Below are 22,159 nucleotides of genomic sequence, written 5' to 3'. Positions count from 1 at the left end.
GCGCCGCCGACGGCGAGGCCAGCGCCGACAGCGCAGCCACCGGCGCCGGGGCAAACGCAGCGATACTGAGACGCCAATCCACCGACTCCGCCACCTGGTCGGAGGCACTTCCTCCAATTTCTAGACCGGCTCCAGCCACCATTACCGGGTATGTGAGGACCACAAATACCGACACCACCATCACGGCCACTCCGGCCACAAGCCCCATCCCCGACCTGCCCTGCCCCAACAGCTGGGCGGCCATTCCCAATCTCACCAGCCAGGAGCAGTTCCAGATCGGCGATTGGGTTGAGGCGGTCCATACCCAGGAACGCCAGCGGCAGCAGAAGCAGCAGAACATCAGCAGCAGCAGCAGCGGTAGTCGCCGGCTTGAGGCATTGGCGGCGTCGGCAGCGGCAGCGGCGTCAGCCAAAGCACCGCAATGTCAAGCACCGCTATGCCAAGCCAAGCCAAGCCTAGCGGTACCGAGCGCGCCAATAATTCCGCTTCCCACACTCCAACACACACATACACGTATCGATGCACCGTATGCCGATGCTTCGTGTGGAGAGAGCCGGAAACAGCAAGGAACGAGAGAAGGCGCAAAGAGAGAGCGGGTAACGACCTCGTACCAGCGACAGTACGAGAGGGCACTCGAGCAGCCTCTACACGAACAGCAGCCAACACAAGATTCGTGCTCGAGTGCCCGTTCGGGAGCGAGTTCGAACTCGAACCACAGCCATGGCACAAACCCCGCTCGATCGGCCACAGCAGCGGTTCCAAATGCAATGCACAAAGCCAATACCACAACCACAAATACAATGATGACATACATCAGCACACAAACAGCCACATCAAACACAAAAACGACAACTACAATTACGTCGGCAGCCAGACGATGCCTGTTAACAGCAATGTTAACAGGCGGACCCCCCCCCACCACCGCCGCCAGAGGAACATCAGCAGCAGCAAACACATCAACAACAACAACAACATCAGCCAATAGCAACAAACACAGCCAATACCGATGATATCCCATCCACCTCTGCTGCAGCGGCCCGTTCGCCACTGAAGCGCGTCCGCGCCGAGGTGGATGACGATGACGATGATGACAGTGATGATATGGTTGTTGAGTTTGATGACGATGACGACGACAATTTGGATGCCAATTATGCATCGGCCAACGACGACTCCGGGAAAGTAACCAACAGGCAAGCAAATCCCATATCCCCCAAATTCAAAACCATCTCCATCACCAACAATCAAACCAGCAACAGCAACAACATCAGCGGACAATTACACAAAATGCCCCTGCCCCCGCCCCTGCCCCTGCCCCTGCTCCAGCCAATGCTCCACTAGCTCTACCTCACTCACCTGCAAATGCAACTAGTAGCTGCGGCACAGGAACCCACAGCAGCAGCAGCGGCGGCGGCGTTGGGCTGCTCCAGCTGCCCGCCCTGAGTATGCCCAATGCCAGACAAACTCGGATGCTGCAGCGACAGCACCAACCAACGACAATTATTCCCCCCCCCCCCCCCATCATTCTGCCAGCTGTCCCCGACATTATGCCCATTCTGGACAAGCTGCAGAATGACCCGAGGGTGGGCAACAGTAGCTATCACACCAAGCTCATCAGCCGCAATGGTGTCCGTATCCAGGCCCGCGACATGGCTACCAGGGATGCCATCATGGCAATCCATGGAAAATCCACCAACAATGGCAGCAGCAGCAGTGGTTGCCCCAGCTCCACAGCCACCACAAAAAACGTCAGGGCCAATGCCAGCCGCCATTCCAGAGACGGATCCTGAAACGGATGAAGAAAATGATGACGATGAGATGTGGACAGATGACGACTCCATGGATGACATTAAGGCCTACGCCCGCAACATGAGGTACCATCTTGACAACCAGATATCCTGGAACGCTGTGTACTAATTGGACACATCTCTGCCACTGCAATGGATTAAATGACAAATGCATATCAACCGCATGCCACAACAAAAATTAACAACGGACGCTGCCGCCATCAAAGCAATTAAATAAAACATCAACACACACACAAACATCCATTACACTTGGGCGGCCGGACCTGTGCCGTTCGAGTAGATGTGTGTCGTGTCCGCCATCGTCCTTAGCTGGTGGCCGGATTCAGTGCCATGGCATTCAGAGTGCCCTATGGTCCTGGAAAAGGAAAAATCCATCAGCCACACATACGATTAAAAAGGGCGCTCAAAATACTTACCGCCAGCCATTCAGACACACACACACAAACATCCATTACACTTGGGCGGCCGGACCTGGGCCGTTCGAGTTATGCCATCGCCATCGTCCTTAGTTGGTGGCCGGATCCAATGCCATGGCATTCAGAGTGCCCTATGGTCCTGGAAAAGGAAAAATCCATCAGCCACACATACGATTAAAAAGGGCTCTCAAAATACTTACCGCCAGCCACTCAGTCACACACACACACAAACATCCATTACACTTGGGCGGCCGGACCTGTGCCGTTCGAGTAGGTGTGTCGTTCTCCGCCATTGCCCTCATCTGGTTTGCTGGAACCAGGTGCCGTGGCATTCAGAGTGCCATGTGTACCTGGAATGGAAATACACACACACACACAAACATCCATTACACTTGGGCGGCCGGACCTGTGCCCTTCGAGTTATGCCATCGCCATCGTCCTTAGCTGGTGGCCGGATCCAGTGCCATGGCATTCAGAGTGCCCTATGGTCCTGGAAAAGGAAAAATCCATCAGCCACAAATACGATTAAAAAAGGGCTCTGAAAATACTTACCGCCAGCCATTCAGACACACACACACACACACATCCATTACACTTGGGCGGCCGGACCTGGGCCGTTCGAGTTATGCCATCGCCATCGTCCTTAGTTGGTGGCCGGATCCAATGCCATGGCATTCAGAGTGCCCTATGGTCCTGGAAAAGGAAAAATCCATCAGCCACACATACGATTAAAAAGGGCTCTCAAAATACTTACCGCCAGCCACTCAGTCACACACACACACAAACATCCATTACACTTGGGCGGCCGGACCTGTGCCGTTCGAGTAGATGTGTGTCGTGTCCGCCATCGTCCTTAGCTGGTGGCCGGATTCAGTGCCATGGCATTCAGAGTGCCCTATGGTCCTGGAAAAGGAAAAATCCATCAGCCACACATACGATTAAAAAGGGCTCTCAAAATACTTACCGCCAGCCACTCAGTCACACACACACACAAACATCCATTACACTTGGGCGGCCGGACCTGTGCCGTTCGAGTAGGTGTGTCGTTCTCCGCCATTGCCCTCATCTGGTTTGCTGGAACCAGGTGCCGTGGCATTCAGAGTGCCATGTGTACCTGGAATGGAAATACACACACACACACAAACATCCATTACACTTGGGCGGCCGGACCTGTGCCCTTCGAGTTATGCCATCGCCATCGTCCTTAGCTGGTGGCCGGATCCAGTGCCATGGCATTCAGAGTGCCCTATGGTCCTGGAAAAGGAAAAATCCATCAGCCACAAATACTATTAAAAAAGGGCTCTGAAAATACTTACCGCCAGCCATTCAGACACACACACACACACACATCCATTACACTTGGGCGGCCGGACCTGTGCCGTTCGAGTTATGTGTGTCATTGTCCACCTTTGCCCACAGCTGGTGGCCGGACCAGTGCCACTCGCTCTACATCAGGGCCACAATTGCCGACGCACACACACACTCACATCCATTTCACTTTGGCGGCCGGACCCGTGTCGCCACAGTAATATGTGTGCCGTCAATCCTGGCTCCCAGCTGGTGGCCGGACCAGTGCCACTGGTTCTCCAAGCGGGCAGCCACAGCCACAACGACGACGAGGTGCTAATTGCAGCTACCTCTGACGACTCCGGATGACGCCAATTTCGACGACCAGGGGGGACGACGGGGTCGGCCGGTATGCAACGCAATGTCTTTACAAGCATTGTGTTTTGCTATGCCGGCCGATGCTTCTTGTCTTCCCTGTAATTATAGTAAAAGATATAGACATTATTTTAAATTGTTATGTTTATTGTAATATTGTAAACGTAAATCAATTGTACCTGTTTTGTCTCGTCTTTGTTCCAGTGTAGTATCTCTTTTATTACCTGTTTTTCCGTCGTCTCCACTCCAGTCTATTACTTATCTGTATTGCTATTTCTGCAAGTGCTTGTCTCTTTTATTTAGTGCCTTTCCACTTATTTTCCATGCAAAGCACATGCATTGTTTACCTTTTCCCTTTATCTATTCCCCAATTGACTACGTGTTGCAACACTGCACATTTCTGCACATTTCGATCTCATTTCTTTAACCCCTTCTTCCCCCCCCTTATTGTTACTATCGTAATTAGTGCGGTTCTCCGACACCCCACTAAAAATAAATTTTTACAATCTGTGATAAATCTTCGGCGGCAACGGTGCTGACAATTGATTATCGGTTTCGTAATCGACTTTCAAATCAGCATCAGTTGCCGCCACACCCCACCACTACGGCCTAAATTGAGCCAAATATGCAAGTCTTCGCATATATCCACTACGTTCCCTATAAACTGCCCGCCCACATGTACATGATACATTCCTAGTCGTCTGCCCTCAGCAGGCGGCAAGGGTAGTAGAGGGGACTGAAGACCACATACCGCATTACAACCAACAAAACATCAAGTTGACAAACTCACAGGGGATCAAATCAAATTTTAAGTTAGGGAAAATTACAAGGAAGAGACAGCATACTTTTGAGCGTGGCCCCACTTTACTTTCTTGACTCACACCGCACACACACACACACTTGACACCCTCTTGACAATTCATACTTTTGGAGCCTTTTGCCCCGATCGTGGAATCGAGTCTCGAGTCTGGATCTCTATCCTAAATGTGAAGTCGTGTCGTGAGCGTTGTGGAGTCGAGTCGTGTTTGAGGTTTAGTCCCTCCGTCAAAGTGCCGAAAAGTTTATCTCTCTCTCTTTCTCTTTTTCCCTTGCCCCCCCCCCTGCTGACTGCGGGCCTAGTCGAGGTTACAAGTGTTTAACGTTGCTGCAGTTTATATGTTTGTAAATTATTGTGCCATTAAATGTACCAGTAAAAAGTGTTTGAGTGCCGTTTAAAAGTTAAATTGTAAAAAACAAACAAAAATGTACATCTACTAAATTAAAACATATACTGCCCACAAAGAGAAATTAATAAAGCAACGCGCTTGGTTGCTGGCGGCTCACACCCCAGCCTCTCAGTTCCTCCCCTGTATGGAGCACTGAGTGCCCTCAACCCAAAGCGGGTATATAATTGGAAAAAAAGCGAAAAAAACTGTGTGAATCAATCTGACTTGACAAAATCTCCACTCGCGTCGGTCGAAAAACTATATTACCAAATCCAACCAAAGCCAATCCAGCGCAGCTATGCCACGCGGATCCACTGCCAGAAGAGGACGACGACGACGAGGACCACACGGCGTCACAGCCAGGGATCGCCCCAAATCAGCCATTTCCACTGCCAGCTCCGACAGCGCCGCCGACGGCGAAGCCAGCGCCGACAGCGCAGCCACCGGCGCCGTGGCAAACGCAGCGATACTGAGACGCCAATCCACCGACTCCGCCACCTGGTTGGAGGCACTTCCTCCAATTTCTGGACCGGCTCCAGCCACCATTACCGGGTATGTGAGGACCACAAATGCCGACACCACCATCACCGCCACTCCGGCCACAAGCCCCATCCCCGACCTGCCCTGCCCCAACAGCTGGGCGGCCATTCCCAATCTCACCAGCCAGGAGCAGTTCCAGATCGGCGATTGGGTGGAGGCGGTCCATACCCAGGAACGCCAGCAGCAGCAGCAGCAGAACATCAGCAGCAGCAGCAGCGGTAGTCGCCGGCTTGAGGCATTGGCGGCGTCGGCAGCGGCAGCGGCGTCAGCCAAAGCACCGCAATGTCAAGCCCCGCTATGTCAAGCCAAGCCAAGCCTAGCGGTACCGAGCGCGCCAATAATTCCGCTTCCCACACTCCAACACACACATACACGTATCGATGCACCGTATGCCGATGCTTCGTGTGGAGAGAGCCGGAAACAGCAAGGAGCGAGAGAGAGTGCAAAGAGAGAGCGGGTAACGACCTCGTACCAGCGACAGTACGAGAGGGCACTCGAGCAGCCCCTACACGAACAGCAGCCAACAAAAGATTCGTGTTCGAGTGCCCGTTCGGGAGCGAGTTCGAACTCGAACCATAGCCATGGCACAAACCCCGCTCGATCGGCCACAGCAGCGGTTCCAAATGCAATGCACACAGCCAATACCACAACCACAAATACAATGATGACATACATCAGCACACAAACAGCGACATCAAACACAAAAACGACAACTACAATTACGTCGGCAGCCAGACGATGCCTGTTAACAGCAATGTTAACAGGCGGACCCCCCCCACCACCGCCGCCAGAGGAACATCAGCAGCAGCAAACACATCAACAACAACAACAACATCAGCCAATAGCAACAAACACAGCCAATACCGATGATATCCCATCCACCTCTGCTGCAGCGGCCCGTTCGCCACTGAAGCGCGTCCGCACCGAGGTGGATGATGATGATGATGACGATGACAGTGATGTTATGGTTGTTGAGTTTGATGACGACGACGACGACGACAATTTGGATGCCAATTATGCATTGGCCAAACGACGACTCCGGGAAACTAACCAACAGGCAAGCAAATCCCATATCCCCCAAATTCAAAACCATCCCCATCACCAACAATCAAACCAGCAACAACATCAGCGGACAATTACACAAAATGCCCCCGCCCCCGCCCCTGCCCCTGCTCCTGCCCCTGCCAATGCTCCACTAGTTCTACCTCACTCACCTGCAAATGCAACTAGTAGCTGCGGCACAGGAACCCACAGCAGCAGCAGCGGCGGCGGCGTTGGGCTGCTCCAGCTGCCCGCCCTGAGTATGCCCAATGCCAGACAAACTCGGATGCTGCAGCGACAGCACCAACCAACGACAATTATTCCCCCCCCCCATCATTCTGCCAGCTGTCCCCGACATTATGCCCATTCTGGACAAGCTGCAGAATGACCCGAGGGTGGGCAACAGTAGCTATCACACCAAGCTCATCAGCCGCAATGGTGTCCGTATCCAGGCCCGCGACATGGCTACCAGGGATGCCATCATGGCAATCCTGGGCGATGGCGACGGCAACGAGGCGATGACTGGCCACTACACACACCAGCACAAGAGTGACCGTGGGCTACGGATCGTCGTGCGAGATCTACACCACTCCACAAGCACCCAACGAATAAAAAATCAGATGGCCGAATTGGGTTATTATGTTATATTTATTAGAGCCATTAAAGGGAGATCCGATGGACAGCCGCTCGACCAGTTCGAGTTGGAGATAGCCCCCAAGCCGGATGAAAGCCACCACGATGTCCTCCAATTAACCCAGCTGGGCAACCAGTTGGTGACCGTTGAGAGGCAGGCCAAGCCGGTGGACCCAGCCCAGTGCCACAGATGTCAGGCATTCGGGCACACCCGCACCTACTGCAGGCGTTCATTCGTCTGTATGAAGTGTGCGGGTGCCCACGCGTCCACGGCATGTGCCAAGCCAAGGGCAGACGCCCCTAAATGCGCCAATTGCCAGGGCGCCCACATCAGCGCCTACAAGGGATGTCCGGCATTCAAGGCAGCAAGGGGCCGCCTTCTGTCCCACCGAGTGGCCATGCAGGAGTTGCGTCGCAAGCGCAGCTCGCTTCTGCAGCCATTGCCAGAGCAGCAGCCACCACCAGCAAGAACACCAGCACATCCAGGGCGCCGACAGCAGCAGCAACAGCAAGCTCAAACGCCAGCCAATCCCTGTCGCGGACAGCAGCAGCAGGCAGCATGGACGCCACTCAATGTCTCCTCTCCTGGGCGACGAAGAGGACAACAACATCAGCAGAAGCAGAAGCAGCAGCAGCCAATACATACAAAAAAACAGACGCCTGCTGCCTCTGGCCCACGCACTGGGCGACGACGTCCAGAGCAGCCATTGAGCCGTTCCCAGGCACAACAGCAGCAGCAGCTACAGCAGCTGCAACAGCAGCCGCAGCGCGAACAACAACAGCGACAGCAGCAGCAGCAGCTTGCCAACAACCGCTCCCGGCAGAAGATGCAGCCGAAACGCCAATCTTGCGAGGGATCCTGCAGCCAGGCACTGTTGGAGAATACGCAGAGGATGACGCGATTGGAAAAGAGGCTGGAAGCGATGATGTCACTACTCACCTCGCTCATCCAATCCCAGGCAGTGACGGCAACTCCAGCAGTTCCAGTGACATCGGAAAATCCACCAACAATGGCAGCAGCAGCAGTGGTTGCCCCAGCTCCACAGCCACCACAAAAAACGTCAGGGCCAATGCCAGCCGCCATTCCAGAGACGGATCCTGAAACGGATGAAGAAAATGATGACGATGAGATGTGGACAGATGACGACTCCATGGATGACATTAAGGCCTACGCCCGCAACATGAGGTACCATCTTGACAACCAGATATCCTGGAACGCTGTGTACTAATTGGACACATCTCTGCCACTGCAATGGATTAAATGACAAATGCATATCAACCGCATGCCACAACAAAAATTAACAACGGACGCTGCCGCCATCAAAGCAATTAAATAAAACATCAACACACACACAAACATCCATTACACTTGGGCGGCCGGACCTGTGCCGTTCGAGTAGATGTGTGTCGTGTCCGCCATCGTCCTTAGCTGGTGGCCGGATCCAGTGCCATGGCATTCAGAGTGCCCTATGGTCCTGGAAAAGGAAAAATCCATCAGCCACAAATACGATTAAAAAAGGGCTCTGAAAATACTTACCGCCAGCCATTCAGACACACACACACACACACATCCATTACACTTGGGCGGCCGGACCTGTGCCGTTCGAGTAGGTGTGTCGTTCTCCGCCATTGCCCTCATCGGGTTTGCTGGAACCAGGTGCCGTGGCATTCAGAGTGCCATGTGTACCTGGAATGGAAATACACACACACACACAAACATCCATTACACTTGGGCGGCCGGACCTGTGCCCTTCGAGTTATGCCATCGCCATCGTCCTTAGCTGGTGGCCGGATCCAGTGCCATGGCATTCAGAGTGCCCTATGGTCCTGGAAAAGGAAAAATCCATCAGCCACAAATACGATTAAAAAAGGGCTCTGAAAATACTTACCGCCAGCCATTCAGACACACACACACACACACATCCATTACACTTGGGCGGCCGGACCTGCGCCGTTCGAGTAGGCGTGTCATCGACCGCCATTGCCCACAGATGGTGGCCGGACCAGTGCCACTCGCTCTACATTAGGGCCACAATTACCGACGCACACACACACACTCACATCCATTTCACTTTGGCGGCCGGACCCGTGTCGCCACAGTACTATGTGTGCCGTCTACTCCTGGCTCCCAGCTGGTGGCCGGACCAGTGCCACTGGTTCTCCAAGCCGGGAGCCACAGCCACAACGACGACGAGGTGCTAATTGCAGCTACCTCTGACGACTTCGGATGACGCCAATTTCGACGACCAGGGGGGACGACGGGGTCGGCCGGTATGCAACCCAATGTCTTTACAAGCATTGTGTTATGCTATGCCGGCCGATGCTTCTTGTCTTCCCTGTAATTATAGTAAAAGATATAGACATTATTTTAAATTGTTATGTTTATTGTAATATTGTAAACGTAAATCAATTGTACCTGTTTTGTCTCGTCTTTGTTCCAGTGTAGTATCTCTTTTATTACCTGTTTTTCCGTCGTCTCCACTCCAGTCTATTACTTATCTGTATTGCTATTTCTGCAAGTGCTTGTCTCTTTTATTTAGTGCCTTTCCACTTATTTTCCATGCAAAGCACCTGCATTGTTTACCTTTTCTCTTTATCTATTCCTCAACTGACTACGTGTTGCAACACTGCACATTTCTGCACATTTCGATCTCATTTCTTTAACCCCTTCTTCCCCCCCCCCCCCCCCCCCCCCCCATTGTTATTATCGTAATTAGTGCGGTTCTCCGACACCCCACTAAAAAATTATTACAATCTGTGATAAAACTTCGGCGGCAACGGTGCTGACAATTGATTATCGGTTTCGTAATCGACCTTCAAATCAGCATCAGTTGCCGCCACACCCCACCACTACGGCCTAAATTGAGCCAAATATGCTAGTCTTCGCATATATCCACTACGTTCCCTATAAACTGCCCGCCCACATGTACATGATACATTCCTAGTCGTCTGCCCTCAGCAGGCGGCAAGGGTAGTAGAGGGGACTGAAGACCACATACCGCATTAGAACCAACAAAACATCAAGTTGACAAATTCACAGGGGATCAAATCAAATTTTAAGTTGGGGAAAATTACAAGGAAGAGACAGCATACTTTTGAGCGTGGCCCCACTTTACTTTCTTGACTCACACCGCACACACACACACTTGACACCCTCTTGACAATTCATACTTTTGGAGCCTTTTGCCCCGATCGTGGAATCGAGTCTCGAGTCTGGACTGCCAGAAGAGGACGACGACGCCCATTCGAACGACTTTAAGTTTTTTTCCCCAGATTTTCAGGAACAGAGCGAGCTTGTGCAATTTGTCTTCGCGGTTCATCAGCTCTCTGATAAAGCGAGAATTGTATGTGCTGTTCGGATTGGACATATTGATGTCGATGTGGAGGCCTGTCAATTGATGCTTGCAGCGAATAATGGGCACCCGGGCATGTCGAATGTTTGTGACATCAGTAAAGCATATCGAACGGTGCAGAAGCCGCAGTACTTTGTTGAAGAGCCGCTTTGGGCAAGATAACTGATCATTCGTAGACTCCAGATACAAGTCAATGTCGCTGTCTAGACGAAGCCAGAGGATTAATTATTCTAGCAGGCGAAACATCCGCCAAATGTACACCCCCACTCACCATCTAAAGCCAATCCGGTAACCAGCGAGCCAAAGGGAAATACTTTCACTTGTAGAGCCTCTTCCCTTTCAAAGCAGTTGCGCACGTGGCTGAAGGTACGATTCAGGCGTATCGAGTCAGCTTTATAAAGATTCAATATTGTCTCCAGGTACTGGCCGTCACTGGTCTTGTCAAGAGCCTCCTGCAGCTTGCTGCGTTCGCTTTGGGTTTGATCGCTGGCGAACTGCTTGGTTAGGGCGCTGAGTTTTTGCCGAAATTTTTTTTGCGTGTTTTTTGTGTTCTTGTGCTTCTGCAACTCGTGGGCCAAGCAATCCGTCACAGTCTGGAAGGGGGCAGCACACACCGTGCAGAAAACCATGTCGGCGGCACTGTCACCTGGTGCCCGTGTCTCTGCTGGGACCCGATCTGGAGCCAACATTTTTTCTGGGAAGAAATCGAAGCAAATGTGGTTTCGTATAATTCAATAATACTATAATAGTAATAATTTTAAATGCTCCCTTTTTTTTGGACCGTGTTAAAAAGATTTAATCAAACATATCAACAATAGAAAACACTTCCAAGAGCGCCAAATAGAATGAAGCCATTTCAGTGCGCTCCCTTGCTACGTGTTTGGTTTGGTAAAGTTTTTGCAATCTCACTTATTATTTTCTATTTTTCATCCGTTTTTGGTTTGTTTTGTTTTCCTATCGTCTTCAGCAAGATGAACGATTACTACTATCATGTTTTTTTTTTGTTTTGTCAGTATATTTACAGTATATTTTTAAAATAAGACGGTATATTTTGGTATATTTCTATACGGTCTATTTTATCAATGAGTCCGCGGTCACACTTCTCCTATTGGTAATAAACAATTTTATCGGCTCAGAAAATCAAAATTGTCCACCATGAGGCTATTAGTTCTTTACGGCAGCCAAACCGGTACTGCCCAGGACGTGGCTGAGCAAATATGGCGGGAATCGCGTCCACTGGGGTTCCATGGCCCCGTTCTATCCTTCGAGGACTTCGACATGCAGCAGCTCATCGAAGAGCGGCTGGTTGTGTTCGTGGTGGCCACCACTGGGGACGGTATAGAGCCGGATAACATGAAGCAGGCCTGGCGATTCTTGCTGAAACGAAGTTTACCGGCCCAATCTTTGCAGGGACTACAGTTCGCGTGCCTGGGCCTCGGGGACTCCAGCTATCCAAAGTTCAATTACGCTGCCAAGAAGCTAAGCAAGCGGCTGCTAAACCTGGGAGCCACCTCTGTGTCTCCGCTGGGGTTGTGTGACGATCAGCACGATTATGGCCATTTGGGTGTATCCCTCACCTGGACAAGGGACCTCTGGACGTCACTAAAGTCTATTCTTGGCATAGAAAATAGCAAACAGAACGGGGCTAACAAGACTGTGAGCAAGTGGCTTGTAAAAGAGCTTCCTGACTCTGTGCCCCTGAATGTGAGGCTGGAGAACCTTGCCTGGGCGCAGAAACAAAAGTGTCACAGCTTCAAACTGAAAGACAACATGAGGACAACAGCAGAGACTCACTTTCAGGATGTGCGCTTCTTGAGGCTCGAATCCTTGAGTGAATATCTCAGCTGGGAGCCTGGCGATGTACTTGACTTGCACCTGGCGTACGCCTTGAATGGCAGGTGTGTGATCCTGTGCTGCTGGGCATTCTGTATGCCGTAGGCGTTTGTTATGATCTTGGCGCATTCCGTGCACTTCAGCTGGCGATCGTTGATTATCTCAAAGTTGAGCTTCGTCACGTCGTTCATGCCGTGCACCTGCACCACATGGGTGCGCCAGTGCTTCTTCTCGATGAACTCCTTGCCGCACTGCGGACACAGGTAGTCGATGTGGGGCTCATACATGTCATCGCTCCCGATACGGCCTCCCCGCCGCGGGACATCTTCAAAGTGCGGTGACACGTCATCGAAGACGCTCCCGTTTCCATTGTCCTCCCAGTCGTCGCCTCCGCCTCCGTCTGTCTTTTTGACGGGTGATGGATCAGGCGAATCTTCGGGCATCAGCGACTCCAGGTGGTGCTGCTTCAGCAGATGACTGACCAGCTCGTGGTGCTCCGTGTAGCCCTTGTAGCACAGCTTGCAGCGGAGCCACGCGGGCTGCGACAGATGCGTGAACTTGTGCGCCCGCAGCGTCTTAATGGTGTTGGGGATGACAATCTGCGGAAAGGGGCAGCTCTTTAAGAGGGGCAATCCCCAGGACTAAGCACCTAACTCACCTTCTTGCATTCGAGGCACTGCATCTGCATGTCCACGCTGATGAAGTTGAGCCCCCTGCGACTGACGTAGTCGTGGACAAACTCAATGTGCTGACTCCACTGGGCGTGCGTGTCGCACTCCGTGCCGCAATCGGGGCACATGTAGTGGATGTAATCCTCGCAAAGATCCGCACCTCCATCGCCGGAGGGACCTCCTTGGTAGCGCTTCTTCCTGCGCCTCGGCGGGGCCTCCTCTTCCAGCATAGGTGGCACAGTCTCAGTCTCCGGCTCGAGAAGATCGTTCCGCTCATCATCCTCCTCTGGGAACGGGTCCTTGCGTTGCATTTGTTCTGTGCGCGGCTCCCGCACCCGCGTCTTTCGGCCCGCCAAGTTGAAGCCCTCCCGCATCATGGCCACAACCTCGTCGCAGTGGACCATCCTCAGGTGGACCATCAGGTCTTGTCTGCAAAGAATTTCTGCGTAAGTAAGCTGAATCCTTGGAGGTTCTCACTCACCTGTATTTGTACTCCCGTTTGCAGATGTAGCACTTGGTGCACCTGAACGGCAGATGGGTGAACTTGTGCTTCAGAAGGTTCTCCCGGCTATGCATGGCGATGCGCTTGTTGCACTCCAGGCACCGATGATAGAGCTTGTCCATGGCCATGAAGTTGAGGCCGCGGCGCGTGTTGAACTGGTGCATCTGGTTCATGTGGCGTTTCCAGAGATCCTGCTGCCGGAATTCCGCTCCGCACGCGGGGCAGATGTAGATGACGCCCAGCTCATAGTTGATGGGAATCCCGTTCGCATCGGTTGCATTGATCTGCGAGGTGGTGGGCCGCGTTAGCACGCCCGAAAGACGCCCCTCCTTGGGCCGACCCTGGCTGGCCCTGGGCAGTGAGTGGCGATGCATGGGACGCACAGGCGGCGCGCCAAGTGGACCCGGAGGCGCCAGCAACGGTGGCTGAGCCTGTGGCTCTCCAATGCTTACAATCGGCTCCAGATCGAACTGAAATATGGCATCATCATCCTGATCGGGCTCTTTTGTTTTCCCACTGTCACGGCCGGTCTCCTCCTCCGCATCATCCTCCACATCATTATCATCATCATCGTCGTCCTCCTCCTCGTTTTCTTCGTCCTCGTCGTCGCCATCGCCCTCGGGCAGAATGTCGTCACTGTCGCCGGCGGGATTGTTGTCCAGACCGTTTTCATTCGCATATTGCTCAATCTCCTCCTCCCCCTCCTCAAAGTCTGCCGAGAACATGGACGTCCACAGGTCCATTCCTTCCATATTTGGGAGGAGCTTGTTGTCTGTCTGCCACAACAATAACTGTCTGCGAGTTTGTGTGCGTGAGTTTGGGGGGACCAGAAGTTGTTGTAAGAACTAGTTTTCGTATCCTACGCCGATTTTTCCTGCTGCGCCAGCTTATCACCGTCGCCGAAGCTCCTTTAAAGTATCAAGGCCCCCGCAACATCAACATCTTCGCAGTCGCGCACTTCGCGACAATTATTCAATTGCATTTCACTTGCAAAATTAAAATTAAATTTTTTGCAAAAATTCAAAATTTGTCTGCAAAAATCACAGTCAGTGTGACCGCGGATCAATAAAATATACCGCCCGACTCTCAGAAATATACCAAGATATACCGTCGCATTTTCAAAATATACCATAAATATACTGACAAATTCAAGTTATATTATACATATTCCTCGTTTTTCATATTCCGTTGAATATTACTAGCTATATAGAACATTTAGCCATGCCCACATAATTTTATCCCATTGATGAATCAATTTTCTACACAATTGGTTAGTTTTTAATCCTTGCTTTTACTGTATTTTGGCTAAAACAAGGTTTAAACAAAATAGGTAAAAAAAAAAACAGTCGCAATGTTGCTGGTATTTGAAGACGTGATGCGTGTATAGCTCTTTGTACACCCTATTTCGCTAATTTTGTATGAAGATCCAACGTAATTTATTAAGACCTTTTCTCAAATTGACATTCTTTAGACATATTCAAGTACATTATTAGTATCTTGTATATATTTATGTCGATCCTGATACCTATTGAGCCTTGGAAGACAAACGTATTGACAATTTTATATCATCCATTTCCCCCAGGGTATGTGTGCTTGGAACTAGCAACATGTTTGTGTATGGAATGAGACTCATTGTTGCAAAAGCGAAACTGCGGCGAATCGGGTATTGCCTATATTTCAAGCTATATATGCCCACTTAGCTTTATCCCATAGATAAATGCATTTTCTACAAGACTGCTTCTTTTAATTACCTTTATGTATTTTATTTTGACCAAAAAACGGTTTTCAAGTAAATGTTGCCGCAACATTTGTGTTGCTAAAGCGAACTGGGGCGAACTGCGGCGAACTCAAATTCGATTCAAAAAACGACCAATTCTTTGTTCCGTTGAATAATATTATCTATATGGAACATTTAGCCATGCCCACTTAATTTTGTACTATTGATGAATCAATTCTATACATGATTGGTCTATTCGAAATACTTGCATTTATTGGATTTCTATATAACATTGAAAATTAAATTAATAGATTGATGAAATTGACAAAAATACCATGGGAACGCGGCGAAAACCAGTATTTCTACAGTATGACCCTCAGAATATACAAAACATACCGAGTAGTGCGCGCCAAATCGAACTTTTTTGAAAGTGAGAGACAAGGATTTAAATGTTGTCAACCGGGCCTTTATCTATGCCCACATAATTTTATACGAATTATGAATCAATTTTTTACTTAACTGGCCAGTTTTTAGTCCTTGCTTTTATTGTATTTTGACTAAACAAGGTTTAAGCAAAATAGTTCAACAAAAAAACAGTTGCAATGTTGCTGGTAAATTAGCAACAATTGTGTATGGAATGAGACTCATTGTTGCTAAAGCGAAACTGCAGCGAATCGTGTTTTGCCAAGCTATATAGATTTGCCCACTTAGCTTTATCGCATAGATAAATACATTTTTTACAAGATTGCTTCTTTAAATTGCTTGTAAGTATTTTATTTTGACAAAAAACGGTTTTCATGTAAATGTTGCCGCAACATTGTGTATGGAATGGGACTCATTTTTGCTAAAGCGAACTGCGGCGAATTCAAACTCGATTCAAAAAAACGACCAATTCCTCTTATTCTTTGTTCCCTTGAATAATACTATCTATATGGAACATTTAGCCATGCCCACTCAATTTTGTACGATTGATGAATCAATTCTATACATGATTGGCCTATTCAAAATACTTGCTTTTATTGGATTTCTATATAACATTGAAAATGAAATTAATAGATTGATGAAATTGACAAAAATACCATGGGAGCGCGGCGAAAACCAGTATTTCTACAGTATGACCCTCAGAACAGCACCAAAATATGCGGTCTCATTTAAAAAATATACCGTAAATAACGTTAGCGAGTATGGAATCAGTGTTGCCATTTTAGCCTATTTAAGGCTAGATCTAGCTTATTTGAAAACGGAAAAGCTTGAAAAATTATGAAAATGCTTATAGCCTTAAATCTAGCCTTTTTTAATTTCACTCTGTTTATGTTTGCCTTTTTATATCCTACATATATTTTTAGGCAAATCAAACAAAAAGTATACATATTTATACATATTTTAATGTATCATGGTATTTTAGAATTCATTTATGGTATATTTTCGTTGAAAAGTTTCGGTCACTACTACACAGAAACTTAGCGATCGTGTGAAATGTGTAATTTTGTAAAATTGAGGTGCAAAGATTTTATAAAGGAGCTTATTATCCAACTCAGAGAAAGGTAAGCTTCAATAGGATTTGATATTAAAAATAAATAATAATCTGCTGTTTAATTTCAGACTTCCAGATAATTTTGAGACATTGGAAAAACTGCAAGTTTTTGCAGCAGAAAATGTACTCGAACATAAAAAAAATCCTAATGATCTCATTTCGATATTGGATGACACTATAAAGCTTTGGTCAGAAGTACTGACTTATAAAGATGCTGGCAAAAACAAACTTCTTGAAGAAATCGGTTTATTTGCCATTGAAAGTTTAAGTCTACCGTGGTCAAATCCTGCCATTGAACGTGTAGTCAGTCAAATAAATATCGTTAAGACCAAGCTTAGGAACAAAATTACTGTTACATACTTAAACTCAATATTAAATATAAGGTTTGTTTTAGTAATATTTGAATACGAATTTGAATATGAATACGACTATAATTCTTTTGAATTTTACAGATATGAATTGCGCCGTCATGGCAAATGTTGCCACAACTACCAATTACCGGAGAAATATTTAAATTTAACACGTTCCAGCGATAAATATACCGATTCGGTAATAGCGAGTTGGATAAAATTATAACACAATTAGAAATGTGTATATCTATGTGTTTTTTTATTTTTAGCCTATTTTTTGGCCTGTTTTTACAATTTTTAGCTTGTTTTAGCTTGTGTTTTTGTGAAATCTAGCTTATTTTGACGATCAAAATCTGGCAACACTGTATGGAATACGCCGAATCCTAAAACAAGAGACCAACTCCCATCAAACTTGACCGCCAAAAATTTAAATTGTTTAAAGGTGAATGAGCAAAAAGTTCTTAAATGCAATCCATTGGAATAAATGATGCATGTTAGTACGATTTGAGAGCGAAAATTGAAAAAATCTTCGTATGGGTGTTGATGTTGCTCATTTTTGGCGATAAAATTCTAATGAATGAAATAGGAAAGTGTATGAAATTAAGACACTTTTTATTGTCTGAGTTCAGAGAAAATGTCCACAATTTTTCTATATTTAAAGATAAGCAGTACCCCGCGACTTTTGATAGTGGCAAAATAACCCAGCTTTGCGGCATCGCGCCTAATAAATCGCGCCTGATAAATCGCTTCTATCGATTTATTGAATTCAAATGACACCATCGCCCGCCAAAGCCCATATTCAAAACGTGATTTGAAATGCAACTTGTGCAATGCACATTATGTACGAAAAGATTTTTATTGAACAAATATTCGGGTTCGAATTCGCTTTGTATTTTTACACTTAATTAGTACGTGCAGGCGTACTGTTAAATTACATATGTAATATGTATGTATGTAATGTATATTATGTACGAGTATGTATTGGGTGTATGGGTGTATGGGTGTGAGGGGGGTGGGTGGCAATGATGCGGTTGGTATAAATATAATGTTTTAGATGTGTGTCGCGGCGTGTAGTATTAGTACATTATTGATGCAACTATAATTAAGAGTGTCCCACATGACACCGCACGTGTTCCATTCCGATTCATCCAGAATACAGAAGGTTTTTTCCATTGCAGGGCAGGGTTGGGGTTCTGTTCTTGTGGTACACGACATTTATAACAGAATTATCTTTTCTGTTAATTATGGAGTAAAGTGCTGTAAAATTGCCGGCTGATTAGGTGTGCTGTTGAGTACGCAGTGCTGAACGATTTGAGCAAATGTTTTGTGTCCGTTGTGGTGTCTGTCTGCTGCCAACCCTTTCTTGTTCAATTCCAGCTCGCTGATGAGGCCTGATTTCTGCCGATGCTAGTTTCCATGCTCCATGTGTGCAATGTATTGGTATGTTTGGTTAATCGCGTATATATCATGTAGGGGGTGTAGTGGGTATTAGAACTGTTTTTTTGTTGTTTGTCGTTTGTTTCTCTTCTTGGTGTCGTGTTGTGGCGCCCCATGTCGCTCGCTTGTGCTGGGACTTGGGCAGCGTCCCTTTCCATTACCAGAGTCCCGACGAGTAACCGCCTGGGGGAACACGGTTCTTGTTGACCACCGAATTGCCACCGTTGTCCCCGTTGCCGACGCTGCCGCTATTGGTCGAGCCGGCGGCCTTAATGTAGTCCGTTCCTCCGGCCCTGCATCCCTCGCCGGTCACGGGATTTCCCTCTGTTGAGTAGAGAACAAAATAAATGGGGATTAGTAAGGCACTAAAATGGCAGATTGCAGTGTAGGCTAAGCCTAGCTAATTCTAAGCGCATTCTCAATCTACTTGTGGAAGCTAAAGCGATCTTTGGAGGATACTCCTCCCAAGAGATCTCCGATCCTCCAGAGATCGCTCAGGTGGAGCAAAAGTGCAGGTGTCGGTGTCGGTGTAGGAGCTCGACCTCGAATCTTCTGCTTCACGGGCTTGAGGCCACCCACTCCGTCCCCGTTGAGGCCCAGGCCGGTGATGGGATTACGTGCATTGCACGGACCATGCACCTCCTTCACATAATCCGGGCAGAGGGCCAAGGGCTCCTTGAGATTTGCGGTGCTGCGCATCTTTTCCAGCGAGTGGGGCTGCTCTACGTTGCTTCCCGAGTCTCGGCGCGTCTGAATGTTTACGTCGTGCTTGCCGGTCTCCGTGTAGATCTCGTTGTCCTTTGGCACGTCACCAACTTCGAGGTCCAGGCACGGCAGGTCGATGCCAAGAACGTCGGCTGGTGGGGGTGCAGCTGCACTTGCTACCGGGGTCAGGGGACACCCGGCTGTATCGGTTTTAGTTTGTTTCGATTTCTCGTTATCTTCAACTCCTAGTGGCAGGCGGATGAAGGGGATGGATGAAGGATGCCAGGATGCAGGAGGGATGCAGGCAGGACAGGACTTGTAATGGTACTGGCACTACTGGTTCTGATACTCACTGCTCATATTGCGTATGTAGACTGTTGCAAGAAGCCCGGACAAACGACCACCGATGATGCGATACGATTCGATTCGATTCGATTCGATGCAAGAATTTATTTTGTTTTTCGTTTCGATTTTAGTTGTGCATGTGCCAGGCGACAAAAAGCCCCGTATGTTTTAGAAAATATTAAACAGAATTTTTACTTATATTTCCACACACTTTTTTGTTGTTTTTTTGTCACACAACCAAACAAAATAACCAAAAATAATAATCAGAGACCGATGTGAGATTCTATTTCGTTCGTTGTGTCTCGTGTGAGACTCTACTGACTACTGAACCAAAAACCCCAGCAAATGTGGGCTCCCAAGTCTTTGACGTACGAAACTTGGACTACTTTTCTGCGTTTCTACTTGTAGTTGTGTGTTGTTTTTGATCGAAGCCCTAAAGGTGGGTGGGGTGTGTGGTGTGTGGTGTGTATTACCTGATCGGGAGCCACTGTACATCTTGAGGTTCTCGGTCGAGGACGACACTGACGACGAGGCCGAGGACACGGATCCGCTCTTGCCATTGTATTGGTGTCCATTGGTGGTGTTGGCGTTGCTGCTGCCGTTGATCAGCAGCTTCTGGGCAGCAGCGGCTGTCTCTGTGTTCTGGCCAAAGGGAATGCTGCTCTTCATGTGGTTCTTGCCGGGCGTGATGGGGCGCATGGGCTCCCCAAAGAGTCGAGAGTGTGAGTCGACGGGCTTCTGGCCGCGACGCGGATTATCACCTGTTGTACAGCATCATCATCATCATCATTATCATCAATGAAAACGATCACCAAACGGAGGAAAAACAAACACGAGGAATAACAAAAAGAAACAAAAGATATTCGAAATTAGTGGATTGTTGGTTCGAGCGGTAAAGTTTGGTTATTGTTCTACGAAACAGAGTGGGAGGAGGTACAAGAGTGGACAACAGTGGATCAGTGGGTGAGTGGAGTGAATGGATTGCCTTGAGTGTGGTTTTTGCTCCGCCTCTAGTATCTGAATGCATTCAAAATGTCATCAGCAGATGCAAGGAGGAGGAGGTTGAGGAGGTGGTGGTGGAGGTGGCGTGTGGTCGAGTGTGGGAAACTGGTTTTTGCAGTGTTTCGGAGATGATCTCTATCCTCCTTTTGGGTACTGTGGATTATGGATTACGGACAAGTGTTTCAGTGATGGCGTGGTGGGGTTTAGGTGCTGCTCCAACGGAGGGAACTTGCATTTTGGGGAACACACGAAATTAGCAACGAAATGAACAACAACAACGGAAAGAAATGAATGACAAACAACATATATAGGGAGTATGTATTCTCAAGTACCAATGAAATAGAATCTGTGAGCTCCTTGTCGTACTGCAAAGATACGTAGAAAAGACAAAAAAGAGAGAAAACAGTAGAGCGGGGGGATCAAAAGAAGGAGAGGGGGGGAGAACGAGAACAAGAAAACGATAGACATTTCAATAAGCATCTCCAAGGGGGGATGGGGTTCCCCCCACATCACAAAACACAAAGGGAAAGGAAAGCACAAATAAATAAGCTTTTTTTCGGGGCCACTGGACATGGATGGGGAGCACAGCTATTGGGCGGGTGGGATTGGGTTGTTTCCATCTCCGTCCTTCCACTTACCAGTATTCTTCACGCTATTGTCCTTCTCGACGGAGAATATGTTGGACACCATGCGGTTCTTCACGTTCCTGGGGGTCTGCGGCATATCCGATCCGAAGATGTCGCTGGAACCGCCGCCCGGAGGCCTGAGCACCCTGCAAGACAAAGAGAAAAAGGAAAACTCATCAATTACAAACACATTCTTTGGGTTTTCCGCGAACGCGCGCACAGTAATTGTTATGGCACAGTGCATAAAGTGCAGACAATTTCCACGCTCTCTGCTTTCGGCCAGTGGCAAATTATGAGAGAGAGATAGAGAGAGAAGAGGAATTGCACTTAATGTCTGTGTCTAAACGTCATCACGCAGGGAGAGGGAGAGGGAGAGCGAGAGCTTTTGCTTTTGCTATGGCTCTGGCTGGATGAGCACTCAATGGGCATTAGGAGTCACGGCAAGATGCATCTCTCTCCTTCTCCTTCACTCTCTCTCTGTCTCTACTTCTCTCTGCTTCAAGCCGCATTGCAATTAAGTGGAAATTCAGCTGAAAGAATTGCAATGCCACACTGGCTTGAAACAAAAGGCTGGAAGAAATGCTAGGCTTGTGTGGCCCCACGTTAGCTCTGGTCTGAAACCCAGCCACAGTCCGGATCGGAGATGATAGACAGCCTTTGGGTTTCCATCAAAGTAATGACTTGTGTAATAATTATCCAATTGAAATGATTTTTGGTAGATAAAATTGCCAAATCCCTATATCTTTTGCTTTCCCCCCCTCCCCATTGTGGGTCACATTTTC

The 22,159-nt window shown here is 48.4% G+C and overlaps 3 protein-coding genes across 3 annotated transcripts; all 3 read right to left on the bottom strand.

The window, feature by feature from the left end:
- Positions 1-10,521: 10,521 nt before the first annotated feature.
- Positions 10,522-11,525, bottom strand: LOC113567101 (terminal uridylyltransferase Tailor-like; the record flags this gene model as incomplete). The annotated part of the gene is made up of 2 exons (XM_026994278.1): positions 10,927-11,525; positions 10,522-10,858 (listed from the first exon to the last, which is right to left on the bottom strand). Coding segments are annotated over exons 1-2 (755 nt in total), but the record flags the coding sequence as incomplete, so codon positions are not given.
- An 865-nt stretch (positions 11,526-12,390) lies between these two features.
- On the bottom strand, positions 12,391-14,605 carry LOC6594124. Its single transcript, XM_026994276.1, has 3 exons — positions 13,641-14,605; positions 13,147-13,588; positions 12,391-13,087 (listed from the first exon to the last, which is right to left on the bottom strand). Exons 1-3 carry the CDS (start codon positions 14,411-14,413, stop codon positions 12,452-12,454), a joined length of 1,851 nt encoding a protein of 616 aa, XP_026850077.1. The 5' UTR covers positions 14,414-14,605; the 3' UTR covers positions 12,391-12,451.
- A 3,483-nt stretch (positions 14,606-18,088) lies between these two features.
- Positions 18,089-21,806, bottom strand: LOC113567100 (microtubule-associated protein Jupiter-like). The gene is made up of 5 exons (XM_026994277.1): positions 21,796-21,806; positions 21,390-21,523; positions 21,084-21,116; positions 20,223-20,510; positions 18,089-19,023 (listed from the first exon to the last, which is right to left on the bottom strand). Exons 1-5 carry the CDS (start codon positions 21,804-21,806, stop codon positions 18,857-18,859), a joined length of 633 nt encoding a protein of 210 aa, XP_026850078.1. The 3' UTR covers positions 18,089-18,856.
- Positions 21,807-22,159: the final 353 nt, after the last annotated feature.

Source organism: Drosophila persimilis, unplaced genomic scaffold (assembly GCF_003286085.1).
Source record: "Drosophila persimilis strain 14011-0111.01,24,50 unplaced genomic scaffold, DperRS2 tig00001710-arrow-arrow-pilon, whole genome shotgun sequence".
NCBI lineage: Eukaryota > Metazoa > Arthropoda > Insecta > Diptera > Drosophilidae > Drosophila > Drosophila persimilis.
Note: the sequence above shows the minus strand (reverse complement) of the source record. Positions and strands in the feature narration are given on the sequence as shown.